We start from the raw sequence: 21,327 nt of genomic DNA, 5'->3' as shown, positions 1-21,327 counted from the left end.
ACTGTATCATACAGTCTTTTTTTGCAGTTGGCTTGTCTGAATCAGAATCCAAAGTCCAACACATTGCATTTTTGACTCTGTGTCTTAAGTCTATTAATTTGTAACAGTCACCCTTTTTTTTTCCCTTGATATTTATTTGTTGAAAAAACCAAATTCAGCATTTTAAAATCAGGATTTTTTTCTTCATAAAAGCCTAGATTTGTGTCTTCTTTTAAAAAAAAAATTGCAAGATCTGGCAGCAATAGGCCAATACTCTTATAAGGCAACATTTGGCTGGACCTGAGTAGAGGGGTGGTCTTTAGACCATGCAAGTGCCTCCACCTCTCCACAGTCCACGATCCTCCCTATTGTGCCAACCAGTTTAATTCAATTATGTTACCTCATTTATGTTACTGCCCAGTCCCTGTGGGCTTTGAACTGGTCACTTGTGACTACATTTACATCTACTGTGCAAAGAGAACTGAACCATGGAATGATGACCTTGAAGTCCTAAAACTTCCTTAGTCTTTAAATAAACGTTAAGTTTTATGGAACACTGTTTTACTTAGGTAGGAAGGTAAACTGAAATATCTAAAAAAGTTTCATGAAATAATTTAATCAACAGAAGATATTTTTGAAAAGTCCTATATTACTCTGAAGCTTTATGCACTGGCATAATTCTTTTATGGAGCATTCTGATTAATCTGCTTCACTGTCTTCCATTCTTTAATATTTTCTCTTTCACTTTGTGTGGAGGTTTGATTCTACAAAGGATACTGGACAATAAGTTGCAAAACCCAGATTTGAATCTTGGCCCCCTGTGGCAAGTGGGCCACTCTATGGAGAGGGCAGGTATAGCAGCCTATCACCCTGGGTTGTGATGAGGTTCAAATAAGGTAACAGATGTGAAATTAGTTTGTAAACTTTATAGCTCTACACCTAAATGAGGTATCACTATGCATAAGGATATAATGAATTATGTATAACATCCTCTTTCATGCCTCTGTGCATTTATTCCATTGTTCCCTATCCCTGAAATGCCCTTCGAATTAATTGCTGCCTCATCCGTGGTCTCCAAACACTGTAATGATTTCTTTATAACATCTTTCACACTGTATTAAAGCCATTTGCTCACATCTCTCTCGTCGGCAAGTGTCTGAAAGTAAACCACTATTTATTCAGTGTTCTGCACACAGCAGACTCCCAGTAAAATGTTTATTGAATTGGTTTGGAATGATTTGAGAAATTACTGTGTGGGTACCCGTCTTGGAGGAAAAGATCCACGTTTGTACAATTAATCTGGCCTGTCAGTTGAAGATGACGATGATGAACTATTCATGAAAATGAGTTGTGTATTTTTAATTTAAATAAATGATCAGACTTCTTGAGTGCATTGTTTGTAATTTAAACCAATTAACAATGAAAGAACCTAAATGTAGAATGTCTTTCATTTAAAAGTTTCTTTTCCTTTTGAAGGAAAGTAAGCACCAGTATTGCTTTTGGCCCCAGGTCTCTGGTTCTCTTGATTAATTTAGGGCTTCTTGCTTCTCGACAGCTGGTTTGCCATCCACCCAGTCAGCATGAACAGCAGTAACCATCTCGTAAATGGTGATAATATGGGTTATGCATCTTACCTTTTTGAGCAAGAAAAAAACAGAGGACACCTACCTGGACACGTGAGAATTTATGTCCTTGAAAGTTTCATTTTGATCCACTGAGTGTCATAATGTATGCAATGTTCAGAATAGTTGATTCAGATGTCCAGAATAAAGTGACATCATGGACTTCACATACTGAAATGCTTGGTTTGAAAGAATTCATCATTTCCTTAAGGGGGAACTTTTTTTTTCCTTTTGCACTTTGTTTCATATACCATGTAGCTTCATAAACTTACAATTAGTTGGGTGAGGAAGGTCAAGATAAAGATTTGTACAGTATAGAATGGTTTTAGATCAGCCTGGAAATCTGATAAGCTGTGTTGGTGTTTGTTTTCAAGAGCTGTGAAAAGTATTAAGCACCTTTTTAATAGTCCAGGAATCCTGAATGAGGATAGATGATGAGTCTTCACAGGTCTAGACTCTACTCTTCATGGACCCTGTTCCACTTTCCCAGAAGAGGTCCTAAATCAGAGATAACCTCAGTCCATCAGTCTTGCAACTTTGAAGTCAGCAAGTAACAGGATCAGAGATGGCAGGTCAGGAGCCCAGTCCTTGGCTCTGCATAAATTAATAACTACAGACAGATGAGTAAGAGGAGGAACAAGTTTTATTTGACCCCAGCTTCCATGCCCCAAGTGTTGGAGAATACATGATCGGGGTTGTGAAAGCCTCAGGCCCTTGACCAGATTAAATGTTCCATTCAAAGATATTAGCCCTATCAATATTGTCTAATCTCTTGACTCCACTACTGACATAAATCATCCTATGTAATTTTTCATTTTAGCCTGTTGTTTTAGGGAAAAGAAAAGTGGTTACCAACCATGATGACTGGTTGGATGCTAGGCACGTTGAGATATGTTATTGTTTTTAGTATCAGAAAGACTTCTGACATCCTATACTGGCTTATCTCAGCTCATAAGAAAGTTTGAGACATTTAAGGTGAAATGGTAGACCATTTGGGTTTTGTTACTTCAGGGTGGAATAATAAAGAAAAGATACATGAAAGACAGATCTAGAAGAAGGATGGTATATTTAGATTCAGTTTTGCAACAGGAAAATGTGAATTTGCTGTTTCCTTTTTAAGCCCATAGATATTTATTTTTAAAGGTCAAATGGATCTCTAAGCTCGAGGTAAAACAGCAATGACTAGATTGATGGGTTAGCATTTTATTATTTGTTTTTGCATACTGTGTTTCTTGTCAAATATTTTTGTTTGAAGCATAAGTGTGAAACACTCCTACTTGAAACAACTTTACTGGTATTTGGAATATTTTCAGTAATGATATATACTGAATGTAGTGTGAAACTTTTCAGAAATAACTTTCCTCGGATAATTGTACATCCTCCTTTTGTCTATAAATGATTTTTAATAGTTTCACCCGAGTGGATTGAATATTTGCATTTTTAATGGAAATTATTATAAGAGATAAGAAAGAATAAAAGGCAATTGGATGTGTCTCTTGGCAGGGACCATATGTAGCTGCTTTTGCTTCATCAAACCTGGGAGATGTGTCCCCCAATATTCTCGGCCCACATTGCATCAACACTGGGGAGCCCTGTGATAACGCCAATAGCTCTTGTCCCATTGGTGGGGTAGGTAATTATGGCATGTGAAATCTTTGTTTTTGTATCTTATGCATATTTTATATATGAATATTTGTCATTAATTTGCCAGTATGTTTTCCTCAAGTATATGCCTGCATATTTACTGCTAGCATCTGCTCTGCTGAAAAGTAATCCCATCCCTCAAACTCACTAATTTTCCATTGGGTAAAATTACACTTTCCATTTGATTTGCTAAGTTTTTGATGGGAGGAACAATTCAGTAAATGTCAGAGACTGAATATCTTTCCCCAAACTTGGATAATCTGAAAGATTTTGTCTTGGCATTTCTGAAGTTACAAGTTTGTGCCAAAACTGCCTGCCTGAGACATTTCTCACTGATTATAATGTCTATAGCTTTTTCTTTTTATAAGATCGAAATTCCTCTTACTTTCTTTTTAAAGTACACACACAAAAATCTTGTAACAGTTCTGACAACGTGGAAACATGGAGAGTGATGAAAATTGAAAGTCCCTATTCTCCATCCCTTCAACTCTCTGTCCATCCTAGAAATTACTATGCTTAATTCTCTTTCTATATATTTGTCTATGTATTTATGAATAAAATTTTACATTTACTGATTTTTTTTAATTAGTCTGAAATTTGAGTTTCCCATCAGTTTGTCCTAGAAATATATACAGATCTGGGTGATAATTTTTTAATGGTTTTCTAATTGATATATATTATATATTCATATACCATGTAATCATTCAACGTGTACAATCAATGGTTCATAATATCATCATATAGCTGTGCATTTATCATCACAATTGACTTTTTTTGTGAAACATAACATATATACAAAAAAAGCAATAAATTTCAAAGCACACTACAACAATTAGTTGTAGAACAGATTTAAGGTGATCATGAGCCATAGTCAGAGAAAGGAACAAAGAAGTAGGAAGATGTGCAACAAATGGAGAAATCTGGCTTCCAGTTTTAGCTCAGTTACTAGGTACCTGTATAACCTCTGACAAATCCTTTAACCCAGCTGAGCTTCAATTTCCTTATCTTTAAGATGCTACTACCATAGATCATTTCCAAAGAAATTCACTGCTCTTGCTTCCATGTACGATTTTTTTTTTGCTATTCTGTAATTTGACAGAATTTCTGAAAAGAAGTGCTAGAACATAGCTTAAAACAATCTGTTGGCTTAGATTCAGTTGTAATTTTCCATTCCTTAAAATAATCATATCTTTCACTGAGAACCTGTCTTGTCTCATTGTATTCCAGTCTGACATGTGCATTGCCAAGGGACCCGGAAGGGATATATTTGACAGCACACAAATTATAGGAAAAACCTTGTATCAGAGAGCAAAGGTAAGCCACATTCCCAGTTACATCAGAATCCACTGATGCTGTTCATTTGAACGTCCAAAATTATAAGAAAAATAGCGAGAGCTCGAGAGCACTGGAGAGTTTGAAAGGCTGAATACTTTTACCTGTCAGCTCTGGAGATTGCACTCACAAACCACATGGAAGCATCTCTCTGACTGTTAGGGTCTGATTTCTTATAGGAAGTACCTTTAAAACCAAGTAGTCAGGAAAATTCTATTTTACCAGAGCTCTTGTTTTCCACAGCAGGGCAATAGGAACAATGTAAGATTTTCAATCAATGTACAACCAGACATGACCAGGCTGGTCCAAATTAGGCAAGGAGTTCTCGTAATTCTCTCAGGAGTTTGCCTGCCAGGTCATCAGACCATTTCGTAACTTTTCCTTCAGTAACAAGGCAGAGCTGAGCACAGCTGCACAACTTCCAGTTCTCACAGTTTGGATTAAATTTGGATTATTGGATTCAAATTTGTTCCCAGTATTCTTTGATTTGGTAAAGAACACCATATTTTCTTTCCTTTTTAAAACATTGTTGGTGAAGAGAGGACCTGGTTTTAAATTTTTTTTTTTTTTTTTTTTTTTTTGACATGGGCAGGCTCCGGGAACTGAACCTGGGTCTCTGGCATGGCAGGCGAGAACTCTGCCACTGAGCCACTGTGGCCTGCCCAGATCTGGTTTTGAGTGAGATTACACTTATCCCTTCCACATCAAGACTTTCCTCATTGTGGATTTGACAAATTGCCAGTCAGCATGAGAAATTAAATGGGAATTTGGGGGGAGTTTTGTGGAAGCTACAGATGACATGTGAAGGCCAGCAGATGACACAAAAAAGTTTAGAGGCTCAGAAATGCATAAAATATATGCATATATAACCCAGATTTTACACTAAGGTACTGTGAACATCCCATAAAAGAGAAAGAAGATATTCAGACTTCCTCTCTGGTATGTAAGGAGGGCCAAAAATATTTTTGGGGACTTTCCAGATTGTGGGGTGCCATGCCCTTGACCCCCGTGATGTGGGAGATAACTATACTGTGAATTAACCTACCGTCCTCCCTCTCCTACATTTTATTTTCCATTTTGCCTCCATACTGTGCATCAATTTCTGTGGAGACAGGTTTCTGATTAAAAAGACAAAGGATGACCTCAAGTTGATATGCCCCTGATAAATAGTTTAAATCCCTTCCTTTTTATAACTTACTCTTACCTCTTGTCCTCTGTGTGTGTGTGTCTGTTTTAAGTAAATATTTGGTTCCCTGGGTTCAAAAGTATTAAGGAGCAATTAAGGAAGAACAAAGGCACTTTAAAAAATATCAGACACAAAATTGGTAGCACCAGCCAGCCTAATTACTATGGTTTCTTTTTAATTACTGTGGTATTATCAGTGGATTATTCTAAATGAACAGATTCTATTTAGGGCATGTGCCAGTGACACACTTAGGAATCAGAAATTTTGTTACTATTATGGGTCTGGGAGCCTTAGAGGTTTGCCCCACATTCTGAGCTCTTCTCTGAGTAAGGTACAGCTTCCCTCTTGGTCAGCGAGGCAGGCTGCAGCCAGTGCCGCTGATGACATGTCCTGGGAGCGCATGCGTGACTGTTGAAAGTGGGCTGAGGACAGGGTGGATATGGGCTGTGTGCCAAGCATGGAGATTTGTGCAGAAAGAGGATATTCCTGTATTAACTGAAACGGATCAATAAAAACAAAAACTTCCAAATATATTTGTATTCACATTTGCCATAAAATGCCATAAAATGTGGGATACTGTTCCATTTATTTAGATCTTTTCTATCAACAATGTTTTATAGTTTCATATATATATATGAAAAGGAAATAAAGGACACAAGGGTGGATCGTGGTAGTGTTTAGCTGATACCGTTAGTTATATGGGGCCTGAAGTCTTTCAAGTCACCACTTGGCACCAGCCCTGATAGAGGACTCAAGTATTCTAAGAGGGAAAAGCCATGAGAAAACCTGAGGATACACTCTCATTCTAGTAAAGAAGTTAACTTGGCCCATCTGCTTCTCTTAAATTTTCTTGACTGTCTTTCAAGTGAGATTGAGACTATCTCTGCTACAACCCGTGCCACCGTAACCTCGTGTCTGCGGGTAGCAGGCATAGGTCAACTGTCTCTGGGCCGTTAAGCTTCTGGAAAGCGACTTGGGTTGTTGGCTGGCCACACGTGGGAGCAGAAGGAAAGCTGCTGAGAGACGCTTTCCCTAGCTGTTACTCTTTAGGTAGATCCAGGGGTATTCACTTTAGTTTTTAACTTGTAACAGCAAGTCTATGTGGATTTCCTAGGAACTGTATACCTCTGCCTCCCAGGAGGTGACCGGGCCGCTGGCTTCAGCTCACCAGTGGGCAAATATGACAGACGTCACCGTGTGGCTCAATTCCACACACTCAGTAAGTGTCACCGAGTCGCACTGATTGTACCGCAAGGGCAAAGTTCTGGTCTGATCTCCTTATGTATTTGCAACCTAACTTCTGTTTCCTTTTTGGTTTTTGTTTGTAAAACCTTTCTTTTAGGTAAAAACCTGTAAACCAGCATTGGGTTACAGCTTTGCAGCCGGCACAATTGATGGAGTTGGAGGCCTCAATTTTACCCAGGGTAAGGTGAAGTCTGATGAAATCTATGGCTGTAGGTTCTGAAGCTTTAGGATTCTGTTCCCCAATAAGGGTTCATTGTCACCAATACATTTATTATTTCTGTATTTAAACTTAGGAGAATGCAGGTGTTGCAGATTCGTACATGACAGCCGCATTTCCCAGGAATAGAAGCCGTGTTGGTTTTCCATTAATTCACATATAATAAGAAACAAATTCTTTTTACATTTTAATCTGTAGAGGATTCATTTTAAACTGGGCTGGGGCCGAGGTGAGGCTGAGAGAGCTGGAGTGGGGGTGGGGCGTTGTTGTGTCAGCGATGTGAAGAGGCTCTTCCCTACGGTGCTTGGTGCTGGAATCCCTGAGTCCTGTGATGGGGAGTCTTCCTCAGGGCAGAGGCCCTCAGAAGAGGAACAGTGTGGTCCCGGGCCCTCTCTCATATTGTGTGTATTTCCATCTTATTGTAATAATATGCATTATAAAATGGAAAATAGAGAAAATGGAAAAATTGAAGGCAGTATCACCTATTGGCAACATTTTGACTTATTTCATCTTGTCTTTTATGTATATATATTTTGGAACTGTGAATTAAAAAAAGCAGTGAATGTAGTTGCACGTTGATATATATGGCACAATAATTCCTGGTAATCTTTCATTCAATTTAGTCTAATATTCTAAAACAGTCATTTCTTTTCTTTTTAGCAGTTTTGTTAAGATATTATTCACACACCATGCAATTCACCCGTTTAAATTATGCAATTAATGGTATTTAGGATATTCACAGATACATGCAAACATCACCACAATGTGAGAACAGACCTCAAAAAGAAACCGCATTCACGTTAGCTATCCCCTTTCAGCTCCTCATCTCCCTGACCCTCCTATAGCCTCACACAACTACTGGTCTATTCCCTGCTTCCATAGAACTCCCTAATTCTTGACATTTCATACGAAGGGAATCATATAATATATGATCCCTTGTGATTAGCTTCTTTCTTCCTACATAATATTTTCCATGTTCATATAGATATCATTCAGTGCATCATTCTTTTTACTGGCTGAGTAATATTCCATTATTTATATTGCTTATGCACTCATCAGTTGATAGACTGGGTTATTTCAACCTTTTAGCTTTTATGGATATTAGTACTATAAACATTTATGTTCAAGATTTTGTGTGAGCCTATATTTTCATTTCTGTTAGGCATATACCTAGGAGTGACTCTCTAGGTGATATGGTAACTCTGGGTGAAACAGTAAATCTATGTTTAATCATTTAAGGAACTGCCTGACTGATTTCCAAAGAGGCTTACCACCAACATTTTTAATCTGACTTTTGATTCTAAACATCCTAGTAGATGGGGAGTGGTATTTCATTGTGGTTTTGATTTGCATTTTCCTGATGTATAATGATATTGAACATCTTTTCATGTGCTTTTTGGTCATTTGTGTATCTTCTTGGAAGAAACGTCTACTTACATCTTTTGCATATTTTTTTAGTTGAGTTATTTGTCTCCTGATTATTGAGTTGAAAGAGTGGCTTGCCATTTTACTCTTTGGTAATATCCTTTGAAGCATGAAAGTTTTTAATTTTGATAAAGTCCAAATTATCTATTTTTTCTTTTGTTCCTCATAGTTTTGGTTTCATATCTAAGATCCTTTTGCCAAATCCAAAATTATGAAGGTTTATCCACTATGTTGTCTTCTAAGCATTTTATAGTTAGCTGTTACATGTAGGTCCTTTTTTTTTGTTTTTTATTAATAAAACCAATCAACATACAATGTGAATATTCTTTTTTCATCACATAGTTATATATTCATCATCATGATAATTTCTTAGAATATTTGCATCAATTCAGAAAAAGAAATAAAAAGACAGAAAAAAAATTCATACATACCATACCCCTTACCCCTCCCTTTCATTGATCACTAGAATTTCAATCTACTAAATTTATTTTAACATTTGTTCCCCTATTATTTATTTATTTTTAATCCATATGTTTTACTCATCTGTCCATAAGGTAGATAAAAGGAGCATCAGACACAAGGTTTTCACAAGCACGCCGTCACATTGTTAAAGCTGTATCATTATACAATCATCATCAAGAAACATGGCTATTGGAACACAGCTCTACATTTTCAGGCAGTTCCCTCCAGCCTCTCTGTTACACCTTAACTAAGAAGGTGATATCTATTTAGTGGGTAAGAATAACCTCCAGGATAACCTCTTGATTCTGTTTGGAATCTCTCAGCCATTGACACTTTATTTTGTCTCATTTCTCTCTTCCCCCTTTCATTTGAGAAGGTTTTCTCCATCCCTTGGTGCTAGTCCCAGCTCATTCTAGGATCTCTGTCCCACGTTGCTAGAAGGTCCACACCCCTGGGAGTCATGTCCTGCATAGAGAGGGGAAGGGCAGTGACCTTGCTTGTCCTGTTGGCTGAGAGAGAGAAGCCACATCTGGGTAAGAAAGAGGTTCTCTTGGGGGTGACTCTTAGGCCTAATTTTAAGTAGGCTTAGCCTATCCTTTGTGGGATTAAGTTTCATATGAACAAACCCCAAGATTGGGGGCTCAGCCTATTGCTTTGGTTGTCCCCACTGCTTGTGAGAAGATCAAGAATTCTCCACTAGGAGAAGTTAAATTTTCCCCCTTTCTCACAACTTCCCCAAGGAGACTTTGCAAATACATTTTTATTCACTGATCAAATCACTCTGGGATTTATTGAGGCTTCACTCTGGACAAACCTACAAAATCTCATGCCCTATTCAAGGCACTTATGGTGTTCAGTTAACCTGTCCATAAAAGTTATATTAGGAAATGCACTAGTCAAAATATAAATTTTGTACCAAATAAACATTTTTTGCTTTAGTCTCACACAGAAGTTAAAGTTTTAAACTATTAATTACCATCTATTTTCAACACCCTGCATTATCGACATTCCATTGTTCTTCCTCATGCAGAAACATTTTAAAATTTGAACATTTAGTCACTATCATTATACACTCTACGCATTCCTAGATTATACCATCTCAGTCTTTATCGTATATCTTTCCTTCTGATTTCATTTTGCCCCCAGGCCTCCTCCCTCTATCATTCTCACATTCAGCTTCATTCAGTGTTCTAACATTATTGTATTACAGTTAGGTAGTATTGTGCTATCCATTTCTGAATTTTTACAATCAGTCCCGTTGCACGATCTGTATCCCTTCATTTCCAATTACCCAATATCTACCCTATTTCTATCTCCCGATGACCTCTGTTCTTAACTGAAATTATCCAAATACATTCATTAATGTTAGTTCATATCTGTGAGACCATACAGTATTTATTCTTTTGTTTCTGGCTAGTCTCACTCAGCATAATGTCCTTAAGGTCCATCCTTGTTGTTACATACTTCATAACTTTATTCTTTCTTACAGGAGCTTAATATTCCATCATATGTATATGCCACAGCTTGTTTAGTCACTCATCTGTTGATAGATTTTTGGGCCATTTCCATCTCTTGGCAATTGTAAATAATGCTGCTATAAACATTGGTGTGCAAATGTTTGTGTCTTTGTCTTCATGTTCTCTGAGTAGATACTTAGCAATGGTATTGCTGGGTTATATGGCAATTCTACATGTAGCTTCCTGAGGAACTGCCAAACTGCCTTTCACAGTGGTTGTACCATCTGCCATTCCCACCAACAGTGGATAAGTGTGCCTCTTTCTCCACATCCTCTCCAGCACTTGTCATTTTCTCTTTTATTGATAATTGCCATTCTGGTGGGTGTGAGATGATATCTCATTGTGGGTTTGATTTACATTTCCCAATAGCCAGGAAAGTTTAGCATCTTTTCATATGCCTTTTGGCTGTTTGTATTTCCTCTTCTGAGAAGTGTCTGTTCAAGTCTTTTGCCCATTTTGTAATTATGTTGTCTGTCTTTTTGTTGTTGAATTGAACAATCTCTTTATATATTCTGGATACTAGACCTTTATCTGATATATTGTTTCCAAATATTGTCTCCTATCGTGTAGGCTGTATTTTTACTTTCTTGACAAAGTTCTTTGATGCACAAAAGTGTTTAAGTTTGAGGAGTTCCCATTTATTTCTTTTTTTCTTCAATGCTCGTGCTTTGGGTGTAAGATCTAGGAAATCCTATATATAAGATTTATAAGAGATTTTCCTGCATTTTCTTCTAACAGTTTCATGGTCTTAGATCTAATTTTTAGGTCTTTGATCCATTTTGAGTTAATTTTTGTATAGGGTGTGAGATATGGGTCCTCTTTCATTCTTTTGCATGTGGATATCCAGTTCTTTAGGCACCATTTATTGAAGAGACTGTTCTGTCCCAGGTGAGTTGACTTGACTACGTTATCAAAGATCAATTGTCCATAGATGAGAGGGTCTATATCTGAACACTATTCTATTCCATTGGTCAGTATATCTATCTTTATGCCAGTACCATGCTGTTTGACCTCTGTAGCTTTGTAACACACCTTAAAGTCAGGTAGCGTGAGATCTCTGACTTCATTTTTCTTTCTCAGGATACTTTTAGCTATTTGGGGCATGCTGCCCTTCCAGATAAATTTGGTTATTGGTTTTTCTATTTCTGAAAAGTAAGTTTTTGGGATTTTACTTGGTATTGCATTGAATCTGTAAATCAATTTATGTAGAATTGACATCTTAACTATATTTAGTCTTCCAATCCATGAACACGGTATGCCCTTCCATTTATTTAGGTCTCTGTGATTTCTTTTAACAATTTCTTATAGTTTTCTCTGTACAGGTCTTTTGTCTCTTTAGTTAAATTTATTCCTAAATATTTTATTCTTTTGGTTGTAATTGTAAGTGGAATTTTTTTTCATGATTTTCACCTCAGATTGTTCATTGCTAGTGTATAGAAACACTACAGATTTTTGGGTGTTGATCTTGTAACCTGCCACTTTGCTGCACTCATTTATTAGCTCTAGTAGTTTTGCTGTGGATTTTTCAGGGTTTTTGACATATAGTATCATATCATCTGCAAACAGTGAGAATTTTACTTCTTCCTTTCCATTTTTGATGCCTTGTATTCCTTTTTCTTTTCTAATTGCTCTGGCTAGAACTTCCAACACAATGTTGAAAAACAGTGGTGACGGTGGACACCCTTGTCTTTTTCCTGATCTTAGGGGGAAAGCTTGCAGTTTTTCCCCATTGAGGATGATGTTAGCTGTGGGTATTTCATATATTCCTTTTATCATGTTGAGAAAGTTCCCTTCTATTCTTATCCATTGAAGTGTTTTCATCAAGAAAGGGTGTTGAATTTTGTCAAATGCCTTTTCTGCATCAATCAAGATGATCATGTTTTTTCTGCTATGATTTGTTGATATGGTGTATTACATTAATTGATTTTCATCTTTTTTCCAAGACCAAACTGGTCTCCTGTCAGGAAGAAAGAGTCAGTTTTCCCTGAGGGTGAAACCCAGCAGATTGAAAACCTCTCCTATGAAGCCTGTGGGCTCCACATTCTTCCTATCCTGCTCAGTATGTGGCATTTGTCTGCCTGCAGGTCCCACCAGTATAAGGTGATGTGGTACCTTTAACTTCAGCAGACTCTTCCTGCTGGGGGCAGGGTGGAAACAGAGGAGAGGTTGTAGGCTGGTTTTAATTGCTTCACTTTTCCAGACCCTGAGGGCTGAACTCCTTGAGGGAGGGATTCCACCTGAGCTGGGCCCCACCCATCTCCTGGGGAAGGCACAGGCTTCAGAAAAACACTCAAACAAGCTTAATTCTGCCTATGCCTGGAGCAGTGGAGCCCTAGAAACCTTGCAGTTGTATCCAAAGAGCAGTCAAGCTGTAGAAACACAGCCACCAAAATGAAAGAGAAAATTTCTTTTCAGAGCAGGACCCCATTCCTCGGGTTTGCCAATCAAGAGCTTAAGTTAGTACACTGCTCTGTGTATCTCTAGGTCCTATGTGCCACCGCCTTTCCTTCAGGTCCCAGACCTTTTCAAATCCAAAAAAAACTCTGTATTTTTTTCCTTTTTCTGACAGCCCTGCCTCCTTTGCACTGGGGCAAAAAGTAGTCATCACTGCTTTTACTTGAGGTTCAGCTGAGCTGGGGGCCTAATTTTAGTAGTCAGAATTTGTGAGTTAATTCCACAATTGGAGTTTCGTTGTCCTCAGCCCTGCTGCTGGTGAAGTCTCTTTCTTTTCCGCTCTGGGAAGCCCCCTTTGGGGGAGGGGCACTGGCCACCATGGCTTGGGGCACTCACGGTTCTGGGGGGTCTTGCGGCCTGTCCAGCTGGCTCAGATTGGTGTATGCTCAGTGTCCGGTCACTGATGTGGCCCCAGCAGTTGTTCTGTACTGTTCCTGGTTATTTATTAGCTGCTCTGGAGGATGTACTAAATCCCATACCTTGCTAAGCCACCATCTAGGCCCCCTTCCTACATGTAAGTCTTTGATCCATTTGAGTTAATTGTTGTATATAGTGTGAGATAAGGTCAACTTCATTGTTTTGCATGTGGATGTCCAGTTGTCCCGGCACCATGTTTTGGAAAGACTGTTCTTCCACCATTGAATTGTCTTAGCACCCCTCTTGAAAATCACTTGGCCATAGACACATGGTTTTATTTCTGGACTCTCAGTCCTTTTCCTTTGCTCTATATGTCTAACCTTATGCCAGTATTACATTTTCTTGATTATTGTTGCTTTGCAGTATGTTTTGAAATTGTAAATGTGAGTTCTTCTACTTTGTTCCTTTTTTTTCTCTTTTGGGTTCCTTGCAATTCCATATGAATTTTAGAATCAGCCTGTCAGTGTCCTCAAAGAAGTCAACTGAGATTCTGATAGGGAACACATTGAACCTATAGGCTGATTTAGAGAGTATTGCCAACTTAACAATATTAGGCCTTCTGATCCATAAATGTGGGATGCTGTTCCATTTATTTAGATCTTTAATTTCTATCAACAATGTTTTTTAGTTTTCACTCTAAGTTTTGCACTTTTTTTGTTAAATTTATTCCTAAGAAGTTTGTTAATTTTAATACTGTTGTGAATGGAACTATTTTTAAATTTCATTTCATATTGTTCATTGCAAGTATATAGAAATGTTATTGATTTTTTTGTGTATTGGTATTTTATCCTGAAATTTAGCTAAACTAGTTTGTTAGTGCTGATAATTTTTCAGATGAATCCTTAGGATTTTTTTCTATACATGATCATGTCATCTGTGAATAGAGATAGTTTTACTTCTTCTATTCCAAACTACATTTCTTTTAATTATTTTTTCCTTGCCTGATTTCCCTAGCTAGAACCTCCAGTACAATTTTAAATACAGACATCCTTGTCTTGCTCCTGACCTTAGAAGAAAACAATGAGTTTTTCAATCAGTATGATGTTAGCTGTGGGTTTTTCATAGACACCCTTTGTCAAGTTGAGTAAGTTTCCTTCTAGCCCTAGTTTATTGAGTGCTTTTATTGTGAAAGGTTATGGGATATTGTTAAATGCGCTTTTCTATTTTTTACTTTTTTGTATGCTGTATGGTGGGGGTCACATTTCATTCTTTTTCCATGTGAATATCCTGTTATTGCAGCACCATTTGTTGAATTTTTGTTTGTTTGTTTTGTTTTGGGGAAGTACATGGACCGGGAATTGAACTCAGGTCCCCTGGTTGACAGGCAAGAATTCTACCACTGAACTACCCCTGAATCCCCCTCAAATGCTCTTTTTTGCATTTATTGGAATTGTCATGTGATTTTTTTTGTTTTTATTCTATTAATATGATGAATTATATCAATAGATTTTTTAATGTTAAACCAGGCTTGCATTTCTGCCATAAATCCCACTTGGTCATGGTGTATAATTATTTTTATATTTGGTTGGATCCTGTTTGCTAATATTTTCTTGAGAATTTTTTTCCATCCAAACTTATAAAAGATATTGATCTGTTGTTTTCTTGTCATGTCTTTGTCTGGTATCAGAGTAATATTGGCCTCATAGAATGTGTTGGGAAGTATTTCCTCCTCTTTGATTTTTGGAAGAGTTTGTGAAGAATTTGTATTAATTCTTTAAATATTTTGTAGATTTCAGCAGCAAAATAATCTGAGTGTGGGCTTTTGTTTGTGGGTGTGTTTCATTATGAATTCTGTAAGATTGTCTGTTTCTCCTTTTTTTTTTAAAAAAAATATTATTATTGCAAGCCTTAACAAGCACACATATAAACATTCTTGACATACAACCATTCTATACATAGTGTACAGTCAGGGCTCACAATATCATCATGCAATTGTGTATTCATAAGCTGATCATGTTTTGAATATTTGCATCTCTTTAGCAAAAGAAATAAAGGAAAAAGAAAAAACTCATTCGTACGATACCTCTTACCCCTCCCTCTCATTAGCCATTCGTATTTATATCTACTCAATTTATTTTAATATATGTTCCCCCTATTATTTGTTTGTTTTTTATCCATATTTTTTACTCATCTGTCCATATCATAGATAAAAGGAGCATCAGACACAAGGTTTTCACAATCACACAGTCACACTGTGAAAGCTCTATCATTACACAGTCATCTTCAAGAAACATGACTACTGGAACATAGCTACATTTTCAGGCAGTTCCCTCTAGCCTCTCCATTATACCTTAACTAAAAAGGTGATATCTATTTAATATATAAGAATAACCTCCAGGATAACCTCTGTTTCGAATACCTCAGCCATTGACACTTGATTTTATCTCATTTCTCTCTTCCCCCTTTTGGTCGATAAGGTTTTCTCAATCCCTTAATGCAGAGTCCCAGCTCATTCTAAGATTTCTGTCCCACATTGCCAGGAAGGTTTACACCCCTAGGAATCATGTCCTATGTAGAGGGGGAGGTCAGTGAGTTTGCTTGTCATGTCAGCTTAGAGAGAGAGAGAGGCCACATATGAGCAACAAAAGAGGTTCTCTGGGGGTGACTCTTAGGCCTAATTATAAGTAGGCTTATCTATCCTTTGCAGGGATAAGTTTCATAGGGGTGAATTCCAAGATTGAGGGCTCAGCCTATTGATTTGGTTGTCCCCACTGCTTGTGAGAATATCAGGAATTCTCCAAATGGGGAAGTTGAATATTTCCCCCTTTCTCTTCATTCCCCCAAGGGGACTTTGCAAATACTTGTTTATTCACTGTTCAGATCACTCTGGGATTTATTGGCGCATCACACTAACCTGGGCAAACCTACAAAATCTCATGCCTTATTCACAATTCCATGTACTTATGGTGTTCAATTAAACTGACCATACAAGTTAAATCAGTAATTGCACAAGTCAATATTTAAATTTTGCACCAAATAGACATTTCTCCCTCTAGTGTCACACAGAAGTTAAAATTTTAAAATATGGATGACCATCTATTTTCATCACCCTGCAATATGGACATTTCTTTGTTCTTCCTCATGAAAAAGCATTTTTTAATTTGTACATTTAATCACTATCATTGAACACTCTAGACATTCCTAAATTATACCATCTTAGTCTTTATTGTTTGTCTTTCCTTCTGGTTTCATACATGCTCCAGCCCTTCCCCTCTATCATTCTCACATTTAGCTTCATTCAGTGTACTTACATTGCTGTACTACAGTTAGATAGTACTGTGCTATCCATTTCTGAATTTTTACAATCAGTCCTGTTACACAATCCCTTGAGCACCAATTACCCAATCTCTACCCTATTTCTATTTCCTGATAACCTGCGTTCTGAACTGAAATTCTCCAATTCCCTCATTAATGTTAGTTCATATCAGTGAGACCATACAGTAGCTGTCCTTTAGTTTCTGGCTAATTTCACTCAGCATAGTGTCTTCAAGATCCATCCACGTTGTTACATGCTTTATGACTTTATTTTGTCTTATAGCTGAGTAATATTCCATTGTATGTATATACCACAGCTTGTTTAGCCACTCATCTGTTGATGGACAATTTGGGCTGTTTCCATCTCTTGACAGTTGTAAATAATGCTGCTGTAAATATAGGTGTGCAAATGTCCATCTGTGTCCTTGGCCCCATGTCCTCTGAATAAATACCTAGCAATGGGATTGCTGGATCATATATCAATTCTATATTGAGTAACTGAATAACTATCAAACTGCTCTCCACAACAGTTGTACCATTTTACATTTCCACCAACACTGGATAATTGTGCATCTTTCTCCACATCCTCTCCAGAACTTATCATTTTCTGTTTTTTTTTTTTAATGGGCATTCTGGTGAGTGTGGGATGATATCTCATAGTGATTTTGATTTGCATTTCCCTAATAGCCGGTGAAGTTGAGCATCTTTTCATCTGCCTTTTAGCATTTGTATTTCCTCTTTGGAGAAGTGTCTGTTCATGTCTCTTGCCCATTTTTAAATTGGATTGTGTGTCTTTTTGTCACTGAGTTGAAAAATCTCTGTATGTATTATGGATACTTAAACCCTTATCTGATATTGTAGTTTCCAAATATTGTCTCCCATTGGATAGGCTGCCTTTTTACTTTCTTTTTTTTTTTTTTTTTTTAAATTTTTTTATTAATCAAAAAAAAGAAAAGAAATTAACACAACATTTAGAAATCATTCCATTCTACAAATGCACTCAGTAATTCTTAGTATCATCACATAGATGTATGATCATCATTTCTTAGTACATTTGCATCGATTTAGGAAAAGAACTAGCAAAACAGCAGAAAAAGATATAGAATGTTAATATAGAGAAGAGAATTAAAATAATAATACTAATAAAAAATATATATATATAAAAAGGAAAAAGAAAAAAAACAAAACCAAAAGATACAAACACACAAACAAACAAACAAAAAACCATATTTCAGGTGCAGCTTCATTCAGTGTTCCAACCTAGTTACATTACACTTAGGTATTATTGTGCTGTCCATTTTTGAGTTTTTGTATCTAGTCCTGTTGCACAGTCTGTATCCCTTCAGCTCCAATTACCCATTATCTTACCCTGTTTCTAACTCCTGCTGGTCTCTGTTACCAATGATATATTCCAAGCTGATTCTCGAATGTCGGTTCACATCAGTGGGACCATACAGTATTTGTCCTTTAGTTTTGGGCTAGACTCACTCAGCATAATGTTCTCTAGGTCCATCCATGTTATTACATGCTTCATAAGTTTAGTCTGTCTTAAAGCTGCATAATATTCCATCGTAGGTATACGCCACAGTTTGTTTAGCCACTCGTCTGTTGATGAACATTTTGGCTGTTTCCATCTCTTTGCAATTGTAGATAATGCTGCTATAAACACTGGTGTGCAAATGTCCGTCTGTGTCTTTGCCCTTAATCCCTTTGAGTAGATACCTAGCAGTGGTATTGCTGGGTCGTAATCCATTCTGCCATTCTATGTCTTTTGATTGGGAAATTCAGTCCATTAACTTTTAGTATTATTACTGTTTGGATAATATTTTCCTTTACCATTTTGGCTTTTGTATTATATATATCATATCTGATTTTCCTTCTTTCTACACTTTACTCCATACCTCTCTCTTCTGTCTTTTCGTATCTGACTCTAGTGCTCCCTTTAGTATTTCTTGCAGAGCTGGTCTCCTGGTCACAAATTCTCTCAGTGACTTTTTGTCTATAAATGTTTTAATTTCTCCTTCATTTTTGAAGGACAATTTTGCTGGATATAGGAGTCTTGGTTGGCAGTTTTTCTCTTTTAGTAATTTAAATATATCATCCCACTGTCTTCTAGCTTCCATGGTTTCTGCTGAGAAATCTACACATAGTCTTATTGGGTTTCCCTTGTATGTGACAGATTGTTTTTCTCTTGCTGCTTTCAAGATCCTCTCTTTCTCTTTGAGCTCTGACATTCTAACTAGTAAGTGTCTTGGGGAACGCCTATTTGGGTCTATTCTCTTTGGGGTGCGCTGCACTTCTTGGATCTGCAAATTTAGGTCTTTCATAAGAGTTGGGAAATTTTCAGTGATAATTTCTTCCATTAGTTTTTCTCCTCCTTTTCCCTTCTCTTCTCCTTCTGGGACACCCACAACACGTATATTTGTGCGCTTCATATTGTCATTCAGTTCCCTGATCCCCTGCTCAAGTTTTTCCATTCTTTTCCCTATAGTTTCTGTTTCTTTTTGGAATTCAGATGTTCCATCCTCCAGTTCACTAATTGTAGCTTCTGTCTCTTTAGATCTACCATTGTAGGTATCCATTGTTTTTTCCATTTTTTCTTCTTTGTCCTTCACTCCCATAAGTTCTGTGATTTGTTTTCTCAGATTTTCTATTTCTTCTTTTTGTTCAGCCCATGTCTTCTTCATGTCCTCCCTCAATTTATTGATTTGGTTTTTGAAGAGTTTTTCCATTTCTGTTCGTATATTCAGCATTAGTTGTCTCAGCTCCTGTATCTCATTTGAACTATTGGTTTGTTCCTTTGACTGGGCCATATCTTCAATTTTCCGAGCGTCATTCATTATTTTCTGCTGGTGTCTGGGCATTTGATAAGATTTCCCTGGGTGTGGGACCCAGCTGGTTGAAAGGTTTTTCTGTGAAATCTCTGGGCTCTGTTTTTCTTTTCCTGCCCAGTAGGTGGCGCTCGTGGCGCTCGTCTGTCTTCACGGCAGTCAGCCCGGGAAACCGCGCGTGGAGGCGGGGGTCGCTGGCCCCGCAGCTTGGGAGAGTGCCGGTCCTAATTGCCCAGCTGGACCGAAACGCCAAGCGTGACGGGAGGGCCCCCGCTATCCAACGTTCCCAGTCAGACCGGGGAGCCACGTGCGTGGAGGGGACCCCAGTCGCCAGCCGCCCCGGCCAGGGAAAACACGCGCCCCTTGGGTATCTCACCGCAGCAGATTCTCCCTGCCCGTTCAGCTGTTCCAGAATGGGGTACGCTGTCTTTTTGGTCTCTGTCGTGACTCCGGGAGCTGTTTCATATTGTTTCTGTTTCTTTAGTTGCTTTTCTGGAGGAGGAACTAAGACCCGCGCGTCTTACTAAGCCGCCATCTTCTCCGGAAGTCCCTTTTTACTTTCTTGACAAAATTCTTTGATGCACCAACATATTTAATTTTGAGGAGTTCCCATTTATCTATTTCTTTCTTCAATGCTCATGTTTTGGGTGTAAGATCTAGGAAATTGCATCCTATTACAAGTTTTACAAGATATTTTCCAACATCTTCCTCTAAAATTTTATGGCCTTAGGATTAATGCTTAGACCTAATGTTTAGGATCCGTTTTTAGTTAATTTTTGTATAAGGTGTGAGATATGGATCCTCTTTCATTCTTTTGCATGTGGATATCCTCTTCTCTAAGCACCATTTATTGAAGAGGCTACTCTGTCCCAGGTGAGTTGGCTTGACTGCCTTAACAAAGATCAATTATCCATAGATGAGAGGGTCTATATCTGAACACTCTATTTGATTCCTTTGGTCAGTATATCTATCTTTATGCCAGTACCAGGCTGTTTTGACTACTGTAGCTTTGTAATATCCCTTAAAGTCAGGGAATGTGAGACATCCCACTTCATTTTTCTTTCTCAGGGTATTTTGAGCTATTCATGGCAACTTGCCCTTCCAAATGAATTTGGTTATTGGTTTTTCTATTTCTGAAAAGTAACTTTTTGGGATTTTAATTAGTATTGCACTGAATCTATAAATCAATTTAGGTAGAATTGACATCTTAACTATATTTAGTCTTCCAATCCATGAACAAGGTATGCCTTCCATTTGTTTAGGTCTTCTGTAGTTTCTTGTAGTTTTCTTTGTATAGTCATTCATATCCTTAGTTAAATTTATTCCTAAATATTTTATGCTTTTGGTTGCAATTTTAAATGGAATGTTTTTCTTGATTTCCCCCTCACATTGCTTATTACTAGTGTATAGAAACACTACAGATTTTTGAGTGTTGATCCTGTAACCTGCCACTTTGCTGTACTCATTTATTAGCTCTAGTAGTTTTGCTATGGATTTTTTTTGGGTTTTTCAACATATAGTATCATATCATCTACAAACAGTGAGACTTCTACTTCTTCTTTTCCAATTTGTATGCTTTTTATTCCATTTTCTTGTCTAATTTCTCTACCTAGAACTTCTACTGTTGGCTAACAATGGTGACAGTGGACATCCTTGTCTTGTTCCTGATCTTAGGGAAAAAGCTTTCAGTCTTTCCCCATTGAGGATGATGTTAGCTGTGGGTTTTTCATATATTCCCTTG

At 37.5% G+C, this 21,327-nt stretch overlaps 1 protein-coding gene across 2 annotated transcripts in view; it reads left to right on the top strand.

Moving 5' to 3' along the window:
* ASAH2 (N-acylsphingosine amidohydrolase 2) overlaps window positions 1–21,327 on the top strand; it is a 141,574-nt gene that overhangs the window by 82,069 nt on the left and 38,178 nt on the right. For both annotated transcript variants that reach the window (XM_077125304.1, XM_077125303.1), the window contains 5 exons: window positions 1,535–1,655; window positions 3,105–3,230; window positions 4,473–4,559; window positions 6,878–6,982; window positions 7,106–7,187. In XM_077125304.1, the coding sequence (XP_076981419.1) occupies window positions 1,535–1,655; window positions 3,105–3,230; window positions 4,473–4,559; window positions 6,878–6,982; window positions 7,106–7,187 (521 nt within the window). The remainder of the gene's footprint in view (window positions 1–1,534; window positions 1,656–3,104; window positions 3,231–4,472; window positions 4,560–6,877; window positions 6,983–7,105; window positions 7,188–21,327) is intronic.

This window comes from Tamandua tetradactyla, chromosome 13 (assembly GCF_023851605.1).
Source record: "Tamandua tetradactyla isolate mTamTet1 chromosome 13, mTamTet1.pri, whole genome shotgun sequence".
Lineage (NCBI taxonomy): Eukaryota > Metazoa > Chordata > Mammalia > Pilosa > Myrmecophagidae > Tamandua > Tamandua tetradactyla.
The sequence above is the reverse complement of the archived record's forward strand: the minus strand, read 5'-3'. Positions and strand labels throughout refer to the sequence as shown.